General features: G+C 38.5%; 1 protein-coding gene across 6 annotated transcripts in view; it reads left to right on the forward strand.

The window, feature by feature from the left end:
• MYBPC1 (myosin binding protein C1) overlaps nt 1-22,752 on the forward strand; it is a 79,168-nt gene extending 56,416 nt beyond the window's left edge. For 3 of the 6 annotated variants that reach the window (XM_040596726.1, XM_040596722.1, XM_040596723.1), the window contains 12 exons: nt 818-952; nt 4,440-4,508; nt 5,621-5,788; nt 6,257-6,345; nt 7,686-7,881; nt 8,661-8,800; nt 10,529-10,688; nt 12,226-12,362; nt 13,203-13,389; nt 18,158-18,216; nt 19,669-19,708; nt 21,988-22,752. In XM_040596726.1, the coding sequence (XP_040452660.1) occupies nt 818-952; nt 4,440-4,508; nt 5,621-5,788; nt 6,257-6,345; nt 7,686-7,881; nt 8,661-8,800; nt 10,529-10,688; nt 12,226-12,362; nt 13,203-13,389; nt 18,158-18,216; nt 19,669-19,689 (1,361 nt within the window). In that variant the 3' untranslated portion in view covers nt 19,690-19,708; nt 21,988-22,752. The remainder of the gene's footprint in view (nt 1-817; nt 953-4,439; nt 4,509-5,620; nt 5,789-6,256; nt 6,346-7,685; nt 7,882-8,660; nt 8,801-10,528; nt 10,689-12,225; nt 12,363-13,202; nt 13,390-18,157; nt 18,217-19,668; nt 19,709-21,987) is intronic. The other 3 variants (XM_040596724.1, XM_040596727.1, XM_040596725.1) reach the window with 2 other exon arrangements.
• Nucleotides 22,753-25,894: the final 3,142 nt, after the last annotated feature.

Consider the following 25,894-nt stretch of genomic DNA (forward strand, 5'->3'; position numbering starts at 1 on the left):
GTTTCCATTTAAAAAGAATAGCCATAGGTATATGATCTATCATAAACATAGAAATCTATGGAAAAAAATTGAGTGAATTTGCCCAATATTGCAACAAAACATACAATAAGATACATTTAAATAGTCCCTAATTTCACTCTCTGTCTCATGGATCCCCATTAGCTGAAGTAAGGGCTTTTTTCCCAGAAGGGGATCCCATATTTTCAATATCCTTTTGCAGACAATCCAGATTAGGCTAGGTCATACTGTATACTATTCTATGTGTCATTTTATTGCTTTATATTAATGTAACAGCTAGAGGGCCTTGTCATTCACCTAGTGACAGACTAATCTGGTGGCTTTTGCATATAAAGAAACAGATTTTTCAAACTACTTTGACAGCTATAAGTCCCTGTATAAGAAAGGTGTCTTGTTCTGTAGGCCAGCAAAGGTTCCCACCTTGCTCAGTGGCCCCACACAATGCAGAGGAGAGGGAAGAAGGTGCCTATTATTGCTACAACATGCTCTCCTCTTGACAGAAAATACCTACTGTTGGAGAATACACAGCTCACAACCTTCCACTACTGTTTGTCCTCCTCACTCCTCAGCAGGAGGAATTTAACTCTGGGGTAGGCTGTGAGCAGACAAAGGATGAGGTACCTGTTTCTTCTAGTTTGGTCCGAATTGGGAAAGATGTGCCAGGGGTGACTGGAAATGCCTGGTAGGCAGGATTTAGCCTGTCACCTATGATGCTAAATTAGAGCAATACACACCATAAATATAAACCCTTAATTGTAACACTGTTTTCTGCCTTCTCCCCGCTGCCTGCTTGCTTCAGCTGTTACTAGTCCACCAACTCTCCTGGCAGTGGATGGAGTGACTGACACCTCAGTTACAATGAAATGGAGGCCACCAGACCACATTGGAGCAGCAGGGTTAGATGGCTATGTTGTAGAGTACTGCTTCGAAGGAAGTAAGTGACAACGACTGTGGTATGTTACTCACAGTGAAAGTAGGTGAGACTTTCTCCATTTTTTTCTCTACAGGTATTAGGTGCTCTCACTTTAAGGCAGAGACTAATCAGTCAGAAAACCTCAAGCAGCAGGGTTTTTTTCAGGCTTCCTTTGGTTTGTATTCCAGATCCCACCAATTGATTGTATTTCAACCCATCTAGTATTTGATCTGAAATCCAAATCAAAAGCCTTATAATCTGTTGTAGTGTACCAAGTTCCGTGTTAATAGCTATCCTCTTTTTTTTAAGCTAAATGAAGAGTCAATGCAGTAAAGAGTGGATGGATGGATGGATGGATGGATGGATGAGTAGGAAATAATGAATGGCTGTAAGCGTGGTCAAAAGTATGCGCATGTTGGCTGGGTTTTAGGGATGAGAGGTCCTCAGTGTGGTAATCCCGATCTTGACATATTACTAACTGGCTAATTCAAATGCCAGTTCCCAATACTGAGGACAGACAGCCTCTTCAATAGCTGGCTGTAGAATTTATCTAGGCATGCAATGTTCGTGTCTGGATTTTGAATTTCTCCAATGTTTCATTGTAGTTAGATACAGGATCTTTAACTATGTCCATCTAAGACGTAAATCTGTGCAGAACTGAAGGAGAAAGAAAGATGTAAGAGACTGAATAAACTTACGAGAGTAAAATAACAAGGAATAGGGAAATATAATTTATATTTTACAACTAAGAGTCTTTGGTGATCAAGCAGCAGAAACAGTATTTTCCAGCAGGTGATATTCTTAGCTGGCATCAAATGAAATCTATTTTCAAAAAGTAAAATCCACCAACACCAGGGTAAGTATCAAATAGCCTGGAGCCGTATGTGCAATTGTGCGATACCCAGCTTCTGCGGGCAAATGCCAGCCCGTGGGACTCCAGCAGTGTTGTACATTCGGATGAATGGGATACCATTATACTCAGCTCTGCTAGCTGCTGCTCTTAATTGCACTGTAAATCAAGTGATGAGTTGGACACCTTTTTTCGTAAAGGCATTTATTTCAATGAAAGCTTTTCCACAGCCTGGAGACGAGAGGTAGAGGACAGAACTTGCCATTCACATTGTCACATGTTTCAGATTCAGACAATCCAGGAAAAGAGTAGTTCACAAAAGTGGTCAGATACCACAGGAGCAGAGTGCCCTCAGCTCTCACTCAGGCGAGTGGGAGAGGGAGTGAAGAAGAACCGCAGGCTTTTCTCAGGAGCACTCAGCATCTTCTAGTATTGAGCGGAATATCTGTAAGGAGCAGGAACAGACTTCAAGAAGCTCAGAGGTCTGGAGAAGATTCCCTGAAGGCAGACACAGCTGGAATGGTAGGAAGGGTTTTCCTTGTATATTGGGAAGGAGCTGCAGAAACCGCTCAGGACAAGTAAGCATGCAGTCTTACATCAAGATGTAGCATTCCTATAATGTTTCCATTGCACAGGCAAGATGTATGGGAATATAAAGGGGACTGTCAATGTAAGGACTTCAGTGTATGCTGTATATTATGTTCTCGTTAGCATTGGTAGGATGGCGGGGGAAAAATTACAAGTGCTTGTAATATGCTACTGTCATAAAACCCTTGACATTACAGTATCATATATCCAAATTAGGTGGTCAGAGAGGATGAGAAATACATATATGCTAATGAAAACTATGGTTTTTAGAGGAATCTCCCAAATCTCTTTTAAGAGCTATTAGACAGAGGATCATTGTATACCGGTTGAATGGAACAAATTCTTTAATTTTTTCTTTTCAGATAGGTTTAAAACATATGAAGACACAACAAAATGGCAGCCAAGTCTGTCATTTTATTGTTACCCATCTCAGTTAAAATACAATGGGTACAATGTATTTTACATAGCTTTCTGAGTGTTTATGTATATCTATATATGCCTCCTATATATGCATATACATCTATATATACACAATTGACATTATTTATGTATATATGTTATGAAAATGGTTAGGAAGAAGCCATCTTAGTAGAAAATCCCAACTCAAAAAGACTTGTTATTCAAATATACATCCTCTTTGTGTTTGGTCCTTTTTTTCTTGCAATATGACAGTGCCTCCTTTTCTCAGTCCTTTCAGTGCCTGTTCTGCCTCAAACTAATTTCTTCTATAATGTTTAATAACTCTTCCATTTCAAGATACTTTTAATGACTGTCTATATTCATTCTGCTGTTCTTTTCTTCTAGTTAACTGTTGTAAACTCATTTGTCTTTACCTTCTCCATTCTTTCATCATGTCACTGAAGTAGTTTTGAAGAGGGCTTTTTTGAGTCTTCCTTAACATAGAAATCATATGAGAAGTCACAAGCTGAAAATAGGAGGACAATATATATATATATAATTATAGTTTAGAAGAATCAAATACCATGAGCATTGGTTTGACATCACAAAAACTGTTTTTTCCCTTTAGTCTGAACGTCATAATGTGATCAACATGGTGGACTCTTGGACTTGCTTAATTATGGTAGCACCTTCGACAGCTCTCTGTATATATTACTGAACTGGAGTTCATCATGAGCATCTGGAGCTGGCATTGCATGGGTGTGAATAACCTGAATATAGAACTCCCCAGGGCTAGTTTACAACTTTCAACTTGAAATTCTTGCTGCAGAGATGTGGAGCAGACCAAATCTTGTTGGCACTGGAGAAGTCAATTCCTACTAAAGTATGCTGCCAACTGGCTCTTTCCAGGGTAGCCTGATGAGCTTGGCCCTAGTTTTCCCTAGGACACTACGTTTATCTATCTTCCAAGGGCCATTGTACCTACAGACGATCAGTTTTCATAGCTAGTAAATAAGCATTTCAGAGAGTCTCTGTTGGCTGAGATCTTTGCCAGATACTAGAATGGTATTTTTATTATCCTGAAAATAGCCATGTCCAGGATTCCAGGAAATCCAGGGCAGTGATTGCCTTTTCCAGGAAATAAAGCTTTAGTGATTACATCATATCTGTCATCATCCATGGTTTTGGCCTTCTTTACTTTTCTTTCTATGTTGCCTTTAGCTAAATGTGTTCTCTTCCTCTGTTTCCCCAAGTTTTTTTCCAAGACTTCTCTTCTGTCTCTCAGAATTCTCTGAATTTCTTCTCTTCTATGATGTGTTTTCTTCTCCTGCTACACTTTCTCCCATCATTTTGTTTTGTTTCTCTCTTCCAGATGTTCCTTTTGTCTCTTTCTTTTCATCTTTCCAGGGCTGTAATCAAGCCCAAGGAAAAAAACCAACCTTCTCTCCTCCTCTTCCTTTGTCCTTAGCTTTCCTGTGAGCATCATGCATAACTGTTCTTTGATCTAGATGCCCTCTTCCATCTCTTTCCTCCCTGCAGTCTCCCTAAATACGGGTCCTCTAAATCTTTAAAGCCCAGCATCTATCTTTGCATACTTACTAACAGGAATTGCTAACCACTGACAAAATGCTCCATCTGTGTGAAAGTGGGTGTCTCTGATTAATTTTAAAGATGGATTCTCACAAGGTATATCGACAGATCTGTCTGAGGAATTGCTGGAGCCACCTTTTAACCTGGAAGGTACAGTATTCAACAAAGGATATAAATCTTTAATGAAAGAAAAACTCTCTCTGTAAAAATAAAGATAAATTTCTGAAAGTGAATTTTAGGGGCAACAGTCTACAGAACTTGCTGTAGTACATGTATAAGGGAGGGGGAGGTGCTCAGGGAACAGTCACTGATTGCAATCATCTTCTGCTAGAAGCTGAGAGAAGCAGCTTAAAGAGAACTTATTTCTTAAAAGTAAGACACACAGTTCTGAAAATGTAACCACAGTATTGCACTCTAAGTCTGTGAGGCTTTCTAGTTTATAATAGTTCTCTTGTCTTCTGTGCCAATTTTATAATGCTATCTTGCTGTCTTTATATGATGTAGAAAGTATTGATACTGACTTGCCACTGCATAAATCTGACTCCAAATGTCAAGGTGCCAGCAGTGTTAAAGCATTCTGTGTTTGGAGGGCAGGGTGGAAAAGAAAGTATCATTTGTAATTGAAGCTCTTCTGAAAGATTGTACTGTTATGATCACTCTATGGATTACATGCAACTGCCTAGGGGGAGGATAAAAAACCTGAGAATGCTGTAATTATGTGAATAATTCTGGCACAGCCTTCCTTTTTTAAAGGCACAATAAGATATGGCATTTAATTGCAATTTGTGAATATTCTGTGTTTCTCTCATCCCTGTGCTCTCAGTGGTACTTTCAAGGTTACTCAGTACTGGTTGAAATTAATTGTAAAACCCACTTTGCTCCAAGGAAGCTGTTAAAGCAATGATGAGTGTTCTGGAAATATAGTCTATGTACCCCTTGTTTTCTATCAGTTGAATTTAAAAACTAATCAGTTTTCTCTCTGGTACAATTAAATGATAGACACACTCTAAAACCATCTATTTCTTTAAATATAAATGTATAATAAACAGAAACCCTTTAAAGTTTGAAACATTCTTCCTATGTATGGAAGTAAATCAATATCATGTTATAACATAACTAGAAAAACAGAGGTATTCATTAAAATAAAATGAATCTGTTACTGTTCTGTAATTTTCCTCATCCATGTAGTGAATGTATTTATAATTCCCTATTCTTTCGATTCGTCCTCCCCTCGTCCTCCCCTCCTCTTTTCCCTAAACTAGCTGATGAATGGATTGTGGCTAACCCGGAGCTGACAGACAAAACGAAGTTTACTATCAATGACCTGCCGACTGGCTCAAAAATCCTTGTGAGAGTTAAAGCTGTGAATGCTGCTGGTGAAAGTGAGCCCAGGTACCACCCACAGCCTATTTTAGTCAAGGAAGTGATAGGTAAGATCCTCCTGCCTATGCTCACCCACATATACACTCTGCTTCCATACCTAATCCTGTTTTATTAAGGCTAGTACTTGTTGTTGGAAAAAGATGATATGGCCTTACAAAGCCATTGTGCAGTGGCTAGAAATCATGAAACTGTGTTTAAAAAAATCTTAATTCTTTTAATTTGTTTTGTTTCTGAGTCTTTCAGAGCTTGTTTTTATGCCAAACCTGAGCCTGATGTTGCTTTTTTAAAGTTGTGCTTTATTCCACCTATTCCTACCGCCATAGCATTTGGTATTACAAAAAGTGACGATGTACTGAATGTAATATTGTGGGACCAAGAAATTTAAGATACCTCACTCATTAGTCACTTCTGGAACTGTAGACCACACAGTCTCCTATTTATACCAATGCCCACCACTGCTGCCTCAGTTAGAAAAGAAGATAACTGTCAAACACAAAATTTTGGTTTTTTTTCAGAACCTCCAAAGATTCGTCTACCAAGACACTTGAAACAAACCTATACTCGAAGAGTTGGAGAAACTGTGAATCTTGTTATTCCTTTCCAGGTAAGAATTAAAAACATTTACAAGAAAATACTCTATTTTTCTTATACTGCTGCTTTTTAACTTATTTCTGTGCAACTTTGGTAGGCCAGAGAGTTAACTAAAGCAGATATGGAAGCACCCTGAAGTACATGCTTGAAAGCTTTTGCTTTGACATCTCAAAGAAATTATGTCAAGCTAATTAATGAATTGGGTGAACTAGCTTAGGCTGATTTGTCATCTCTTATACCAAGGATACTGCTCACAGTAGACATTACATGTGAGATGATTGCTAACAGAATGCAAAATGATTACACTGGCAGTAGTTTGATATGGTATCAAGGGTGAGGACTGTAGCATTTAATGATTTTTTTGTCATGAGAGAGGAAAAGGGAGGGGAAGAGTGGGCAGTTTCACTGTCTCCTATAGAATCCTTGAGATTGCAGCTATAACATGATTATTTCTACAGCTATAGCACAATTTCCCACAGCATCATATTAACCTTCATTCCCACACCTCTCTACCTGCAGGGTCCTTATTCCTCTGAATACAAGGATTATGGCAGAATTAATTTCTATTTCATGTCTGCACACATAAAGATACTGGGTAGGCATAATCTGCCTTCCACAAGGCCGATAAAAGCCTAATAAAACCTTGATCAGCAATACACTGCAAGATACACTGCTCTTGAGAAATTAAAGGAGGATTCTGTGGTTATTCTCTAAGATAAGGCATTCAAAAAGGTGTGAGATTACTCTTTTCAGACAGCATCTGCAATTGTTTTCCTCAGGAAGGCAAATCCCATGGTAAAGCAGGTGAAATTTACTCTGAGTTCAGTACTGAAATTGGGCACTACTAGGCCCACAAAAAAGGCACAGAAAATATATCAATCCAGCCTACCTAACAACTATTCTAACAGCTTTTGCAATGAAAGAAAAGAGATCCCTGGAGGTTTAGTTTATTACTTTCCTCTTCCACTAGCAGTGTAGGGAATGTAGCCACTTCCAGAGTGCAAAATATTTTGTTCTGCGTTTTCTGGGGTTTTCTCTTTCTTTTAGAAAAGTAGAAATTAACTACCAAATTTAGCCTGAAAGTTGATTACCTAATTCAGCCAAAATTTGCAAATATTTTCAATCTCCTGGGGGGGGGGGGGGGGGGGGGGGGGGGGGGGGGGGGCGGGGAAGAAAGAAAGAAAGAATTATGTGTTTTAGGTAAATTAATATGATTACATCTCAAATGCAAAAAGAATTCTCAGTTTCTTTCAGAACAGTTTCTTATTTCCTGTTTGGGAAAAAGGGGAAACAAATCTGTTTTCACTCCCTTCCTTTTCCCTCCCAAAATCAAACTTTCCTGGGTTCTCACAGGGAAGACCAAGAGCAAAAGTGTCATGGCAGAAAAATGGTTCTCCAATCGACAAGAACGATATCAACATCCGCAACACTGAGAATGACACTATCATTTTCATCCGAAAAGCAGAAAGGAGCCACTCAGGCGAATATGACATGAAAGTGGAAGTAGAGAACTTGGAGGACAAAGCTACAATAGATATTCAGATTGTTGGTATGTTTTGAGAAACAGAAATAAATGCATGCCACAGAAGCAGACTCCAGTCATTCCACAGCTATAGGAAAGGAGAGGAATCCCAAAGAGAATCCTTCTTGCCAGTGATAACTCTCCACATCCAATTACTTGGATGTAGATTTGTGGTCTCTAAGTAAACCTCCCTACACAACGGCAGGTCCTTGCTGGAACATGTCAGTCTTTTTTTTTTTTTATTGTTATGTTTTTCATGTTCTTGTCTATCCAGGATGCAAGCTTTTTCCTGTTGAGTGGTATCCATAGTCCGAAATGGCAGTAAATTCATAGTAACTTTGTCACAAGTTTAATGGAGAAGAAATCCTAAACACTGAAAATACATGAAAGTAGGAAAGGCAGACAAGAAAGCACAGTTACTTTTCTTTTTTACCCATCTGTTTCTTTACATAATAGGCAAAACTGGTCACAGCCTTTATGATTGTCTGACCTTGTCTTTTAGGATCACATCTCCAACTGGTATTACCTTTTCCAAACTATCATGCCCTTATGCAATTCAAGAGCATATGCATATCAGAAACCATACTCACAAAGTGGTCAATTGAAGTTTTTCAGAATTCTGAAAATTCTGTCTTAACTTTGGCAAGTTTTATTTTCCAACCTCAGCTTTCTTTTGACATTAGTTTTGGCATGTGCATGTTGAAAGAAAGAGAGAGAAATCAAACTAAGTGGAAGGTGTGTGTAGGAAAGACAGAGACAGAGAAAGCAAACAGCAGAAAATGTCAGCTGCCATATTTTCATTACAGATCGCCCAGGCCCACCAGAGGTTGTAACTATTGAGGACGTCTGGGGAGAGAATGTAAATTTATCATGGAAGCCACCAAAAGATGATGGCAATGCTGCCATTACTGGGTACACTATTCAAAAAGCAGATAAGAAGAGTATGGTAAGTAGTAAAAAGATGTTCAAATGACTGATGTATTCATGAATTCTCCCTTTTAAAAATAAAATTCCTTACAAGCTTAAATTGATGTAGGCGGACAAAGCATTGATTAGTCAGTGTTCAGAAAATCTGCAATACCTCTCTGAAAAATCTAAAAATCTCCTGTTCACTGTATCTAAAGCCTAGAAATGGGAATGTTTTCAGGTGACACCAAAGAGGAGGACTAAGAAGGAAAGGACAGGTGGATCTGAGGAAAGTAATTTGGTTTTTTTTTCCTTTGTCTCAGCACAGAAAATAAAACCCCAAAACATTAATTCTGAAGGCAGTAGGTTGTTACTAGAATCAAAATGTAGTACTGCTGTATTCAGACCTGTAGTGTCACATTGTGGAAGTCATTGCCACTCCTTAATACCCATGTCAAAATGGTACCTATGTATTTTGCAAACTGCTTTGAGATTAACAGATTAAAAATGCAATACAGAGATGTTTATTATTTTCATTAAACTAACATGAATTTTACAATTCCTTAAAAGACAGTAGTTGGATTCTTAGATTTAACACTTAATTGCAGATTTAAATACTGAAAATCTCAGACAGTATTTTGGGAGTTGCCTTACCTAAACAAATATTTTTCCTGTTCCCTTCTCCCACTTTAGTATGTTCATCTGCTTCATGGTCTGATCAATTCATTCTTCCTGTGCCACTGTTTCCCACCCCATCCTTCATTTTTATTTTCTCCTCAGACTATAAGAATAGATGCTCTCTGTATAGCAACCAAAGCAATGATGTCCCCTGTCTCTATATCACTGTGTCAAGGAGAAAGCAACAACAGCAGTGTCTAGGGTCCAGTGTATCATGGATCATTCAGGTCGTAGTGTCCCCGCATTCCCTGTGGTGGTGAATTTTGCAGTTCTGGCATAGCTGGCCCTCTATAGAAAACTGTTTTCCCAAAAGGCGCTTTGGCTCCTAAAGGTGACCAAATATCAATGCAGACTGTGGCACAGGGAACTCAGCACAAGCTCGCCTTTAGAAAAGCAAGAAAACTATGTAGGGCAGGCACAGTAAAGAAAAGCAAAAACATTGCTGTGGTCACACTGCACTTTATATTAATTGCATTGTAGCATTAATCTCTTTCATCTCAGTTTGTTACTCAGGTTTTGTGTACTAGGATAGAATTCACATGTCCTGTTACTGCTGCAAGACTAAAGTGCTAAAACCCACCTCCCCGTCTGAGCCTTTAGATACAAGAGGACTACCTGCATAAAATTACATTGCTCATGAACACTCAGCCTGTGGAACAGGGGGTAGATTAGCACACTGGCGTCTTGTGAGTACATGCTAATACTTTTCCCTCAGTGCCTCCAGTTTTCTGATCTGCCGCAGTACCTTCTCAGTCAGCAGCGTGGACAAGGAATGGAGCCTGCCTTGCTTCACACAATACAGCCTTTGTAATATTGGATTTCCTAAAACAAACCTTCTCAACAAACAGACTGTAACAATTCGGGAGAGGTCACTTTCCATTCAGCCTTCACTGCTCAGCAGTGAGCTCTGTGGTATTCTCATTATCACTCACCTCATTCATTACCGTTAGCTTCACTATTTTAGCATTCATTAACATTCCCTTAAAAGAAAAATCTTACTCCCACAAGCTTGATGATTCTTCTAAGCAACTCATGGCTGAGAGGTGCTGGTGCTGTGGGGAAGCTCAGTCTCTGTGTCTGTATCTTTCAGGAATGGTTCACAGTAATGGAGCACTACCACCGCACCAGTGCCACCATTAACGAGCTCATCATAGGAAACGAGTACTACTTCCGGATCTTCGCTGAAAACATGTGCGGCCTCAGCGAGGATGCAACGATGACCAAAGAGAGTGCTTTGATTGCAAAGGATGGTTAGCTAATTATCTGTTCCTTGTCAAAAGGGAAGGGGTTGTGTTCAGAGGCTGGAAGGTGATCAGAGGTAAAGGCTGTATCTCTAAACCACTCAGATGCATTCCTGGCCCTGAGACCAGGTACAAGTAACAGTTAGGGCATTTCATATTAGGACTTCTTGGTTTGCCCACATAGGTCATAGCTGTTTTTTTTAACCAAGTGGGACATTTTTCCTATGTTCTGACATTTTCTCCCATCTTGGATCTCAGACGCAAGTCACCACTGGCAGATCTAAGACAACAAGAGCTGGAAGAGGAGTATAGCAGCTGCCCTGTTCGAAGTGGTGGATCACTGTCTGCCAGAGGAGTTTTGGCATCAGTGCAAGTGCTCCTGTCCATTTCAGACAGGATCCAATAGATAAGCGTAACCCCTGCTTCACATCTCTTGCAGGTGGAGCTGTACAAATTCTGATTCTGCAGTCAGAAATCCTGACATTTCAGAAACTGACAGTTTGAAATGGTACTGTAAACTTTAGAGACAAACAAACAAACAAACAAAAAAACCCCAAACCCTGTCCCGTGTGGAAAGGAAATTCTACAAACAGGTGGTTTAAAGGAAGAAAATCAAACCAAACCACCTCAGTTTGTTTGAAAGGAAGGAATATGTGACTGCCGTGATGCAGAGGACAGACAACCTGTACAACCCACACAGCCAGGCTGAAGGACTGAAGGCCCAGGGTACTGGACCTCACTTCCATTATTAAAAAGAAAATTACCCCTTTTAGAAATGGGATCATGAACAAAGGAATGGCTAGAGGAACTGCTTTTCTCACTATTGCTTGCTCTTGTCATGAGGGCAAGTACTAAGCTGCACTCAAGTCAGTATAAGAGTTTGGATCAGGTTTCAGTGAAGCAAAGTTGATTCATGTTGCTTGTGCGCAGGAACAGATGTCAGTCTGTCCAGCTGTTTTACATGCCAGCTTAGTTTGTGGGTGAAGATGGTTTATTGATGGTAATCTCCCCTGCAGAGCAGGGATAAAGCGGCAGTGAGAAACTAGATTTTACTACCATGTTTTCCTTGTACAGAAGCTACATCCATGCAGGTATCTGTATTGTTGGTGCACTGTATGAAGCAGAAAGAAAAATGGATTTTCATATGCAGACCCAGTTCATAATCAGAACAAACTGTGAAAAGTAATTGGCAAGAGTGAACAAGGCTTGTCAAGGCAGGCATCCTGCAGTACATCAGTTGGGATCTGTCCTGTTCTGTAAATGCAGGGCATGCAGGCAAAGACACAGAATAAGCATGTATTATTTTGTAAGCCACCTACTCGGGAAACACAGAGGAACTCTCAGACATCTGTGCTATAGTATGACCAAGGGCTATAGTCCCTTTGCAAGTGCACTTCCAGCCTTCCCTACAAGTGCAACTGCTAGAGTCATGTTGGTTCCTAAAGCAGTGCAGATCAGAACTGACTCTTTGTAGCTATTTATGATGCTTGGGTATTTAGCTACATGCCAGCATGCTTTTTATAAATGTTTTATTTTCATTTCATAGGTAAAGTCTACAAATACCCAGTTTACGATGATTTTGACTTCAGTGAACGGCCATTGTTTACTCAGCCTCTAGTCAACACATTTGCTGTAGCTGGTTACAATGCTACTTTGAACTGCAGCGTTCGGGGCAACCCCAAGGTACAGCATAGCTCCTAACAGTATCAGTTACAATATGAGACAGCTTAACCTGAAATTGTAATACCATTCTTACTATTTGTCTCACTCACAAGCCTGGCTGAAGGCAAAAAGAGTGGTGGCATGGGCTCTAAAGAACACAAAAAGGACCTCCTTCTCTGTGTTATAGGCATTGTAATGTTACAGGCAGAACCTCAGGAAAAGGCTGAGCTATTCTGGGACTGGCACTGACAACAGCTGCCCAGTTAATACAACAGTAAATGTTGCTAATAAAATTAAGCCGTAATTATGCTATAAAAAACTAATTATGCTTGAAATAACACATTGCAGGAATATTCTGGGACCGTATTTGTTCTCAGACCCACTGTGCAATGCATCTTCCAGTTTCTTTTGAGTTGTGTATTTTCTGTTGTGAGAAACTGAACTGACCTAGTAAAATAAGAACTCCAGTGGTTAAGAACGTTTGCTGTTCACTCTTCATCTTCACAGTTTCTTACTGTGCAAATTACTGTGAAAAAACACGCTTTTCTTATTGACTTAAACAGATGTCAAAAGCTATTGCTCAGATGATTGCTGTCGTGACACAGCATCTCTTATTTTGACAACAGCCTTATAATTTATGACTTTATGTGATAGGGGCTGCACTGAAAAAATCATGCTTAAAACCAGATGCAGGATGCATGTTTATTTTTGAGTTAAGAATTACAGCTTCCTTTCCATCACTACTTTATCTATTTTGCATCATTTTTTTAATTACTCACCTTTAACTGAAAATCACAGAAAGCAGTAACATATTTCAGTCACAGATTTGTACATGTGGGCATTCTCTTGTTTTTACCACAGCCCAAAATAACCTGGCTGAAAAATAAAGTCGTCATAATGAATGACCCAAAGTACCGAATGTTCAGCAACCAAGGTGTCTGTACCTTGGAGATCCGCAAACCCAGCCCCTATGATGGGGGTACTTACAGCTGCCGAGCAGTCAATGAACTTGGAGAGGCAGAAGTTGATTGCAAACTGGAAGTAAAAGGTAAGGAGTTTAAAACATTGTAAACACCCTGTTTGTCTGAACAGCATCCACACAGGAGTCAAAATGATGCAAGGTAAATGCAAAAGGGAGTTAAAACAACTTTTTTAACTTTTCCAGAAGAAAATAACTTGGTTAGGACAAAATAAACTATGTTGGTTGCTTTGTTTTCTTTCTGAGGATCACCATGCTGTGCTTATGCTATAGTCTTTCCCCTGCCAGATGTCAATTCACATCTTCAGTGATTGCAAGGACTTTTTCACAAGTGACAAAATAGTAGACTGTAACTCTCAGAGCTGTGCCGCTTACTTGAGGAACGCTAGTAAGACTCAGCTGTAGAGCTCTTCAGGAAAACATTAAGAAAATCACCTTGGATAGGAGACAGATGTCTGAGGAGAATGGCGAAGGGAGAAGGAGAGGAGGAAGAAAGATTAGTTCAGGGTAGGTTTTGTCTGCTTTAAAATTCTTTATTAAAGACAGAATATTTGCTTCTAAGGAAGTTTGTTAGCAAAATCATGTAGCAAAAAGGAGTATTGTTCTCAAGGACACAAGCTAGTTGATGTAATTGCTGTATTTACTTTAAGAACAGAGTGTTCAAAACTATGGCTTTTGCAAATACAGAAAAGAGGGCCAAGTAGGTTAGCCTTCTACAACTGAAGATATATCTGTATTTTCATTAATAGATAAATTTTATGAATTCCAGGTAGTTTAACATTGACTGGGATATCATGACTGGCAGTAGGATTTCGACTAGATTACTAACAAATAATCTTAGGACCATATTTTTTAGAAAATTACTTCCTAGGAAAAGATGGAGTCAGTTGGACTAACTCCCACCAAAGGCTTTTGTTTCAACTGTGGAATAAGCTAAGTATTTCTGAAAAACTTAATATGAGGTTTTAAGTAAGGAAAGCTGACTAAAGCAGGCTGATACAAAGTGTGTAACTGAGGAAGTCAATTTAGTCTAGCTGAATATGGGCGTAACTATATTACTTCCATCATGCTAGTCTATAATGAAAACCATAATATTTAATATCCTTGTGGATTGTATTGTGTTTAATTTTGATTTAAATTTCCATTTTCTGTATTTTCTGATTTATCTTGTCCCACAGCTCAAATCTGCTAGCCAGAAGCCATTGCAACAAAGTTTTGGTCTGAGAAGTTGAACAATTAACTAATATAATGAAAATATGCATAATATGTTTCTTAATTTTCATGATTTATTTTTAATATACTGTGTTTAAAAGGTTATGTGCTTATCCTGAGTATGATTGTTTTCCTTAATCACAAGCAAACTTTCTATTTCTCAGCGTAATGGAAGACCTCATCACCTGAGAAGGTTACTTCATCTTTTTTTTTTTTATACTGAAAGGCCATTTCATTAAAATTCCTAAGTCCCCAAGCCCTAAAGTTCTCATGCATGTTTACACTCAGTTGTAACTTTTTAGCCATCAGCCCTTTGCTTGTAGTACAACCAAATACTACATTTTAAATACAAGAAGCTGTTTATTTCTGTCCTTTGTTTTACAAAGAATATTTTACATATAATGTGCAGAATATTGCAAAATATTTTTAAGATAAGAATTAATATAACTAATATATCTCAATTTCAAGAACTCCAAACTCAAAATGCTGCCGTGGATCACACTTACCCTTCAGTAATTCCCTTTCCAGCTGTTGTGAAATATAGATGCTTCTGTTGATCTTGGAACCTTTTTTTCACTGAATGTTTTTGTCATTCAGGTTATTTTTTAATATGCAACGGTTCCAAAGAAATTGTTCTCTCACAGTGGAAGCCGCTCAATGTTAGAGTTTTTAGGAGAGAAGTGTGGAGAGATTTTTGTCTTTGATCAATACTGGTGGGGGATTTAATTTCTTACATTTATAGATACCTATGGATTGGTATCTAAAATAGGCTGGGAATGCTTAGATCCTTTGCCAGTCAATTAGCATTAATGTATCTAGGAAAAAACCTACAGTTCTGTTCATTAAAGTGTTTACTAGGTACAACTGAGATGATGTCACTGATGATTTTTGCTGACACATGTTTATTTAACTTTCATAGGTCCAGTTTTCTGAGTAGTTTTCTGAAGTGGAAAGCACAGGATACACTATGCTCACAGGCTGCCAGACCTATTCCATTCACAGCTGATTCTTTCCATAACAGCAGCATTAAAGATTAAAACAAAAAAATTATATCTGGTAACATTGTAGTAAACATTTAGGGTAAACAGTCAGAGCAGTGAAGCACTAGAGCAGATTTCCTGCAGAGGTTGTAGAGCCTTTGGTACCAAGAGCCTTTAAGGGTAGTTTAGAAGAATGACAGAAGTACCATTTGTTAAGATTATGAGATACACTAAATGACATCTCAAGATTGCTTCCAGCTCTGTGAGTCTGACTTTGACTCAGTTCTTAGCACTGCAAACATACCCTAGCACCTCAGAATTCAAGTATTCCTGCCCCCAATCTTCATCCCACAGGAAACCTTGGATAGATGCATGGGCTTTGCATCATGCCTGAGGGTTGTGTTAATTATCCTGTCAGCTGCTTGCAGCACATCCTACAGTCTCAGTTCCTCTGGGACCTTATCTTGGGGTTGCAGTTGAACATCCCTTTGCTACAGTGAGAATGGGGCCATAAGAATTACTCCCTTTAGACAAGATTTAGTTCATTCTTGCCCACTTTTAAACAAAACCTCTCACACCCACTGACTGTAGAAGTCTTGTAGCTTAGACATTTCTAGACTCAAAGAGTCTTCTTTCTTCTCAAATAAAGTAATATTTACTTTGAAAGATCAGCTGAAAAAATGGAATGTTATGCCATAAACATCTTGCTCAGAGCACTTCTTCAGTTTTGCATCGCACCTGGAAGAAGTCCCGAAAAACACAAGCAACATGTTAGGATCCCACCCGGGCTGCGTGCCGTTTCTCCCTTCTTAGCTATGTGATGGGCTGCTTCATTAACCTAAATCCCACCTCCTCTAGTTGATGGTTGGTTTCTGAATCTGATTTCATATTAACGATCACCTGGTGTGGTCCTACTGCCCCCTCCACCAAGCTTGGTATTGTGGTTCCTCCCGCAGTTTGGGCTGTGAGTGGTCACCCTTGCTGAGATGCCTCTTTCCATCCTGGCAGGTTTAGCCATTACTTTAGACTCCTTTTTGAAGACTGCTTAGACAGCCATTTGTAGGGTTTAGAGACAAGGACAGTTGTTGTAAGGGTTCAGTGCTGACACTCTTAACGTGACTGGCAGTCCAACTGATGAATTCAAAGGGAATAGGATTAAGTGAACCCAGCAGCTGAAGCTTGGCAAACCAGGGTAGGCTCAGGGTTTGCTATATGATACAGCCAAATGCAAATGAGAATTAGACAGCCAGAGCATAAAAACATAATTACATCTTCTTACACTTTTCTATTGATTTACATGTTGAATTATCATTCTTTTAAGTTTTCCAGCCTATTTGTTCATTTAGGAGAGCTCTTCGGACGACTGCTCATCTCACTACACGAAGCGAAGGCTTACAGATTTCTGACTCACTGGAAATGGACTGCAGAGTGTGTGTGTCTGTCTGTCTGTCTGTCTGTTTTCATACGTATAGCTTTAAACTGGTTCAGCTTTATTCCAGCAAGTAACAGTCAAGGTCTGGATTTGTAAAATGATGAGATACAGTTGAACGTTGCCTGAATAAGACAAACAGACTCAAGACTATGTTACCAATCTGGTGAATGTACCAGCCATGGTGCTATTATTACAGGTCTTTGGATAGTAAGTCATGCTAAAGAGATCTATGCCATGCAACAGTATATATCATACTAAGTGAATTTTACTTATGTTGGCTAGAATTTCTTTTATCCATCTATTTCTGAGGTATTTGAGATCTGAACATTATTGTGCATATATATATACTCAGCCGTAGGAATATCACAGAGCTACTCACAGAACAGGATTTCTGATTTTGCACAGTTTTTGAACAGCCAAGTGGCTGTGAATGCTCTGGCTATGAATAATATCAGTGTGCTACCATCTTCTACATTTTTAGCCATCTGCTTACATTATTTTAGGTGTAAAAGTAAAACCCATAGTTGTTAGTAAATTTAATGTGCGTTTCCTGAAAATTTTTTAGTGATAATTATAAGCACAATAATAAAAGTAGTAAAACCTTATTCCGTCCTCAAAAAAAGGTTTTCCGTGTATTTATGCTATTTCAGACAGATAGTATTTCATTCTTCCGTATTAAGTTTTGCTGAGTGAACTTAAAGATGGCAGTTCCATGACCAGCTTGACACAACTGCAGATACAATGGCTTTTTTGTAAATATAAGTGTGCTGTAAAAAGTCATGTAATAGATCTTAGAGAAAAGATTAACTCTGCCTCACTTATCTTGAAAGATGATGCATACACTGAATCTCATGATACATGTTTCATACTCACCTTACTAGGGAAAATAATGTATGCATCTCTTAAGATTCTTGAGGTTGATCCTTAAATATGGCTGTAAATCTCCCATTACAAACAGTAAGGAACTGATTCCTTATCAGGTATCTGAGGTCAATGAGAAGATTCAGATAAAGCACCACGCTTCTTTTATCATGAAACAAATAGCTTTGGAAATTGTTTATCTTAAGAGCAAAATCAGGGTTGGCGATCACTCTTAACAGGTTGATTGTGGCAAAGATGCTGTATAAGAAATATTTTTTTAAAAGGTGTTAAGATCAACTGGGAAGAATTTCAAATGCGAATAAATACCACTGTAAATATTCTAATTCTGCAGTGATATATCACGGAGTAATTAACCCAGGAGAACCATTCTTCTTGGCGGGGAATAACCAGGTTTATAATAAGCATACTCCTCTGGACATTCCATTTCATTCCCTTCCTCTCTTTCCACATGCAAACGCATTTTCTGCATGCAAAGTGTGTATTTATTTGCGGTTTTAGATTAAACTAGCTAGTGTCTCATGGCATACAATGACTATGTCACATGAGCAAAGAAGGCCAAATTAATCAAGAATAGGAGTATGTAATGTCAGAGTTACAAAGGTTTTAGACTTATTTCTGCTGTGCCACTGGGCATAGAACTACCTGTACCTATAAAGAATTCTTTTAATGACTGTGACTACCATTGAGATCTTTCTAGGAGATAGAAATCTGCATCTCAAAAAACCAGCTCTCAGTTAGTTTGTAGAATTATTGAAAGAACAGAAGTATCAAAAAATCATTTGCTGTGCTTAAAAGGCATTCTTCATTGCAGATTACTCTTTGATTAGTTAGTGCTCAGAATGATAATCCATGCCTGAGCTTAACCTACAGAATGTAGAGATGAAATCTTGATCCAATTGAAATCAGTGAAAACCTTTTACTTCCAAGAATATAGTTTTACTTTTTTTCCTCTAGAACTTACTTGAAATTCAGGGTTGGTGGGGTTCAGAGAATTTGGCTTTTTCTATAGAAATATGTTTGCTTGTAGCCTTGCCCAAACCCAGAATATTGACAGTGCAGTTGTAAAATGACAGATGCCCAGAAACCAATCTGCAGTACGTTATGCATCCAAATTTACTATTTCAGACCTAAAACATGTTAAGAAATCAGGCTATGATCCTGCACAGAACTGTTCCTGTAGTTTTAGAAGTATTAAAGCATTTTTCTTAAAAGACTAAAATAGGTACCAAGTTGAGTGCTTTCATATACATACACACATATAAATGTATATACATGGGTGTTTATTTATAGAGTCAAAATGTTTATATAAAGGTAAAGGCTCCTATAAATAGCATGCTGTAAGTAATGTAAATGCAGATACATGACAAAGTACATACTTTAGTGCACAAGTATGTAATTAGTCTGGACTTGATTATTTTGCCTTACAGAGTTTCAACATATATATATATATATATGCGCTTCAGTGTTATGTGTGTGCTTTTTTTCCCTGGTGGAAAATAGTATATATATATATATATGTGTTAGCTTCTTTGAAGCTACGTTTGGAAACCTTTTTCATAAATGTCAGTTGCATAATTGGGTTCCAATGTATTCTTTAGACTAATTACAGGATTTATAGTTACTTGTACATATTAATATTGCTTTTACCTATTAATGATAATTTTGAAGCGGAACTGGATCCCTACCTTTTACTCTTCATGTGCTTCTAGTCCTACATATTTTACATGACTAAGGATTAAAGCATCATCTTGACATAATTGTAAGCATAATTTTACTCAACATTTTCTCTCTACTTTTGTGTTTGCGATTAAATTGTTACTTCTCTTTCTCTCTCTCCCTTAGTTACACAGTAAGGATTTTTGAATGTATAGTGTCATCTAAGGTAAGCTTTCATATGGTTCTTGCATATGAAGCTTATGTCTGTTTAGACGTCATACAATGTCTGCCTAGTATGGCATGATTTTCATTATTTCACTTAATGAAAATGTTTTTTAAAATTAGTAGCATGATAGTTTTAATGCATATAAATCCAGATTTTTATAATAATTGCTTGTTACGGTAATGCCTCCTAGTAGCACATCTTTCTAACAGTGCACGTTTCAATGGAATTTAACAGTGCATCAGTTGGCATGATTAATTAGCATGAATAAACTGCAAGTAATAAGAGTATTTTGCATTTATAGTCAGTTATTTTCATATAGGAATATACCTCTACATAAATAAAATATTTATTCCACAGTTAATTTAAAGATGAATTATTGGTATCACAACTTGCACTACCTGAGTTGAAAAGAATGCCAAAAAGCATGCTTTTTTTTGTCTGTATGGTGCATCTATCTAAGGTCAGGAGCGAACAGTTCTGCAACAATGTTGGTGTTAAGTAAGATAGCACAGTCTCATAATCACTAGTAGCTAATAGCACTTTAATTGGATAATCCTTGTGTTAATAAAGGTTATAAATTCCTAAAACCTGTGCTGAGGATAAATGCTGTCTGTATCAGCTCAGTTGCATTTAGCAGAAGTATTCAGAGACAGCGATATCTTCATTCTGGCAGTGTACTTTTGCTTTAGAGCTTTTGGTGTGTTCCAGAAAAGGCTCAGAAGGTAAGTGCAGTGATCAGTGGGTGGTTTTGCAACTTGCAGAACACAATACTCATGCAGATCTGTAAGAGGAATGGTAACGGTATGTAGCTTGCTTACAAGAAATGCCACCCTTTGCCTTGGGAAATGTTTTTAGCAAAATATTTATCTTTTCCCCATTGTTCCTTCAAAATGTCATTTGATTTCCATGAAATTAACAGAAATGCCCATGTGTTTATTTACCGTTAATTTTTTTTTTTCAATGGCATGACATTTCACTCCTAATTTGGACTATTTGTATTCAGTTACCGCTTCTACATCAGTAGGATTAATGGGGGTGCCCCGGCTGGTGTGTTAAGACACTACACACATGTTTTTCTGGGCACTGAAAATTGTCTTGGATTGCTAAAATTATTAAACATTCTTCAGAATTTTTTTGCCTTGCCCCTTTTTCCAGAACACCCAGGTTTCTGCTATAGCAGTGATTTAAAATAGGTTTGGTTCAGTTTTTTACTCATGGTGGCTAAGCCACAGTCATAAAGCACGTAGTCCTAAAATTCTGGGAATGGTACTTCTGATACCTGTTCCATGAATATTGACTCCAACCATCACAAAACTGGAAAATGGAGGGGAAAAAAAAGAAAGAAAAAAAAAAGTTTACTTTCACAGAGAAAGGAGACAACATTTTGGCAGGGCTGGAGGAAGCACTGAATATGAAAGGCCTCTATTTGTCAGCGGGGCTTGTGAGCATGGGCACTCACTGCTGCAGCTAAGGAAGATGCTGGCCACAAGCACAGAGTAAGTCTCCCCTATGGATTGGTGCAGGACCTCCCACAGCTTTGAGATCACGCACCAATAGCTTCAAGCCCTGGGAAAACTCTAGAGCTTTCAGGCAGTAAGCACCTGGATGCAAGGTGATTACATGTGGCCTATTTCTTATGCAAAACTGAATCCAAAATCATTCTTCAGACTTCCCCAGCAGATGAAAGTTTTGAGTTTCATCACCCCCCTCTGGACTCTAAAGGCACCTATATCTAAACCCCTGGCTTTTCTTCATACAATTCTTTCACATGTCATCCTACCTGATATTTTCAAGCAACATGGTAAATATTTTGCTAAATCCTTATAAACCATTTTAAGTCTCAACTCTAGAATAATTTGAATGTCTCTGCATGTTTTCCACAACTCATCACAGTCAGGTGTTTTCTACATTGTTCCCTCTGAACTGACTTCCATCTCTGACTATCCTCCACCCAGCCTGATGGAAATCTAGGAGGGTTATTTGAGGTGAAGCTTATCATAGATTATTGCATGGAGTGAGATAAATGACTGAATACATGACACCCAAGAAATGAAATTCACCCTATGCAAGAGGACAGGAAAGTTCTTCATAGTACAGAGATTAAATAATGGTTAATTCTCGTGATGAAGTTTTGAACAGGGATGAATTTTATCACATCTCAAAATGAATTATGCAATATGGACTGACTAAATCTTTGTCACTTACACCAGAAAATAAAGGTACAAAGCTGTTGCTCCAGGGACTTTGAGCCTGAAGATTGTCTCATTCCTTGTTTGTAGGTGGGCTTTCATACTTCAGACTACTGATGGATGGAGTGCCTCCGCATATCATTGCTTCATATATGCGTGAAGTACAGGCAAACAAAACTGAGGGGAAGTGAAAGTCCGTCCACAGTGTTTCCTCCCACTGCACTGGAAAGCGGTAGCAGAACAACAGCATTTTAGTTCTTGCAATGACAGAACAAACGTGTGGTTGGGCATTTTCTTGCCCCCTCTCCCCCCCCCCCCCCCCTTTTTTTTTTTTGTTTCTTACTTGTTGTTTTGTTTTTCCTACCTGCTCTTACTGAAAAGAAAGAATACGCATGGATTGCTTTGAGGTTGAAATTAAATGATCTGAAGACAACACACATTTTGTAATGTTCAGCTTTATTTTCTGTTTGATGTTGTGGTCTGTTTTTTGATGAGGAAAGAGGAGAAGCTGTGTAATAAACACCAGGAGGCAGTCAAGAGTTTGTACTTGGTGGTACAAAGCACACTTTTCTCAGACTGAAAGTACATGGATTAGCCAGTAGCTGTGCAATAAGACCCTTGGAATACATACCTCTTTGATAATGTACCTTATTCACCTGATAATTGTTTAACAATATGGTTTTACTATAACGTAATTAATACGTTATGATGAATTAATATGTTACTTAATGATCATTTAAGCTAAACATATCTTCCTTTAGAAGTTTTGATTTCCTAAATCCAACCCACCAGTCTCTCAACTGACCTGAAATTGTTTTATTTAATGTACAATAAATATGAAGTGTTCAAGATCTATCAAGTTCTTGTTTACTGTTTTTTTAGGGTTTTTTCCATCTCATCTTACTATGCTTCTTGTTTAATTACTGTAAAGCAGGAACTTGAATCCACCACATTCAGTGGAAAACAGTATCAGCAGTATCAGCAGACCCAATGGGCTTACAATGTAAGATACATGATACAGAATGTGAGTAAAGATAAATACATGCAATTTTGTATCTACATGTTTTCAATATCTTCAATATTATACATGTTAACCCCAGTGGTTTTCATCATTTTGGATCCACCCCTTTCCTCAGCAGTTCATGGAGCTCATGTAGGTATCTTAGCAGAAAAGGGACTCAGACCATATCACTAGCGAGTTTACTGTGCAAGGCAAAAATGCCTTAGACAAGGCAAAAAGGCTACATTACTTTTCCAACTCTAGCGATGTTAAACTTCAAGTATCGCAGGGGTGGGGGTGATTGTAAGTCTTCAGCAGACTCTGAAGCATGTGAGACGCAAGGTCACACATAACTTGGCCAGGTTGTCGAATCCCTGTTGCCCTGTCATTTATTTACCAGTTCTCACTCTGGCTGTATAGATAGGGTAGGTTAGGTGCTTACTGACTAATGATTGATCTCCAATTATTGTTTATAAAGACAAAGGTCTATTTAGACCAGCAGTACGTTACAAGATTCTTTTTGATGTCAGCACATTTTCAAACACCCAGCAATCAGTAATTATGCAATAATAAAAGCATGTGTTACTATGAACTGGTGTTTTTGCAGCTGAATTACCACTTCTTTCGCTGTAGGGATCTGAATGAATGTTCTCACTTTGTTCTGCAAATCTTGCTTGCTCAAAGATCCTTCTTCTTCTTTCTCTCCTTTCTATCTTTGTGATTTCTTCTGGGCTGACATTTTTGCAAAAAAGCAGTTCTCCATTCCCAGTGATCCTGGACACCCCTCCACCTGCATTTCACCCTACTCCTGTCAAAATCAATTCTCTCCTACACATCCACTCACACCTACACACGAAAGACATCTACTAAGAAGAAAATATAATAAAGGATTAATAGTATCTCTTTATTCTGTATCTCACCAGTGAATCGGACTCCCTTCATATCTTCTGAAGCACAGAAGGCTGTGGGAGAGGGTCGGTTTGAATATATGCCATGCAGATTTAAGCACTTAGGCACATAGCCCTCATTTAAAATAGTATCAGTCAGTTGAGATCTATTATAGCCAGCACAAAAAGCTATAGCGAGTTTGTGCTTTTCAGTAAGCCAAAAAGGATGTGCATGGCCATCTGCACGTTGTATGCAATGACGTTTACAGCTTGAAGCTTATGTTATCTATCTGCCTCCTCAGTCTCAACTGTACGTTATAACCTAGAAGCCAGAATAAATCTCAGCCTCTGTAGGCTCTCTGCCGATGGAATTAGCTACTCGTAATTTCTACCAGATGCCAGCAGTGTTAAAAGACAAGCTGAACTAAGCTATTTTTCACTGTATGGACGGTAAGCATTCTATTTGGATGCCCTTAATTCTTCCCCAGTTGCATTGCCCAGCACTTGCCGTCGGCTGTCCCTCAGGCTCGAGATGGGCCACGCCAACAGGAAGTACTGGGTATCAGGCTGTGGGTGGACTAAGATGAATGAGCACTGGTGTGCTATGAATTCATACCCTCACTAACTATCCTGACCAGCCAAGCCTCTGGATTAAAAATTAATTGAGAATTACTCTGAGAGGAATGATAGGATGGGGTGGGATATGAAAGGCATTTCTAACAGATCTAAAGTAGGTTGCAGAACCTTAAACAAAGAATAACAAAAGATAAAGTTTTGATTTATGATGATTTGCCTAATGGGATTCTCCAGGGATCATGTTCGATAGATGAAATAAAGTGACAAAAACCAAGAGAGTTAAGAAAATGCTAATGAAATCTGCCATCAATACCAGTTTAGGAGAATAAAGACATACCAAAGATGACAAAAACTACAGGCAAAGCAACCTAGAAAGGATAGAAGCAACAAAATATCATGCTGTAGAAGATATGGCCCAGTACTCCCAGGACGAAATTTCTCCAAATTCTGCTCTCGTGGAATTTCCAGGGAATTAACAAAACTCAGAGAGACCCAGGAGTAACACAGGACATTAAATAAAACCTGATTATATCATAAAAAATAACACAAACCACAAAAGCTCCAGAAGTAAAACTAGTAGTGCTTTTATGGCTTATGGTTGTGTTCCCTGATGTCTCACAATATATGAAACCAGTTTAAACCTTCAGCCAGTTGCATTATTCATATTATCTGTTTGCTATGTACACTCTCCATCGATGAGTACGTGCTGAGGTTATAGTTCAGTAGCACCTTTCTCTTTCCTGCACACTTTCACATATCTGGTAAGATTTTAGTATTCCTGAAAGCTCTGCCTTGGTGTTGAGTTTGACTTACACAGGTAAAGGAAAGTTATTACTTGGAATAAGAGGGCAGACCCACACATGTATACACACACAGATACACAGAGAAAGAACAATCAAAGTTAAACAAAAAAAGGGTTTGTTTTTTTTTAAGGAAGCCAAGGGAAAATATTTTATCTTCTCTTGGCTTGCTCTTCTTGCCTATGAAAGGGCATCAGGCATATAAATGTTACTGTTGTATAAATACAGATCCATTCTCAGATTGCTGCATGTGGAGCTTGACACAGGCATTGTAGCTACTACCCATTTGTACTGAAAGATCACGGCCAGTGCCAGCCTATTTTTCCCTCACTGAAAGCAATCTCACAAATACAGAAAGGGGAGGAGAAAAAACACATGCAAATCTTTGAAAGAATGCTTACATTGGTATATGCTGTTTATAAGGAGGTCTTTACTGAGAGTCAGAAATGTTTTAAGCTTCCTGTACTTCTTTTCTTGGGGGGGTGGGGGGAAGTGTAATATTGCTGCCTTTTACAGAGCATTGTGAAGGGAGACTTACTTTATGAACGTCTTTTGTTGCATTTTGAGATTCTGGAGCAAAAGGCATTCTATTTTAAGCACTGTCACTTGATTTTCATGGCCTGCTTTCCTGACTGACAAGTAAAGCTGCTGCTTTGCTGAAGCAGAGAGCATCTGGAAGCAAAACTGTAGCCTGAATACTGAGGAAGCACTGGAAGTCTAAACACACTGGGCTT

Source organism: Falco naumanni, chromosome 5 (genome assembly GCF_017639655.2).
Source record: "Falco naumanni isolate bFalNau1 chromosome 5, bFalNau1.pat, whole genome shotgun sequence".
Classification (NCBI taxonomy): domain Eukaryota; kingdom Metazoa; phylum Chordata; class Aves; order Falconiformes; family Falconidae; genus Falco; species Falco naumanni.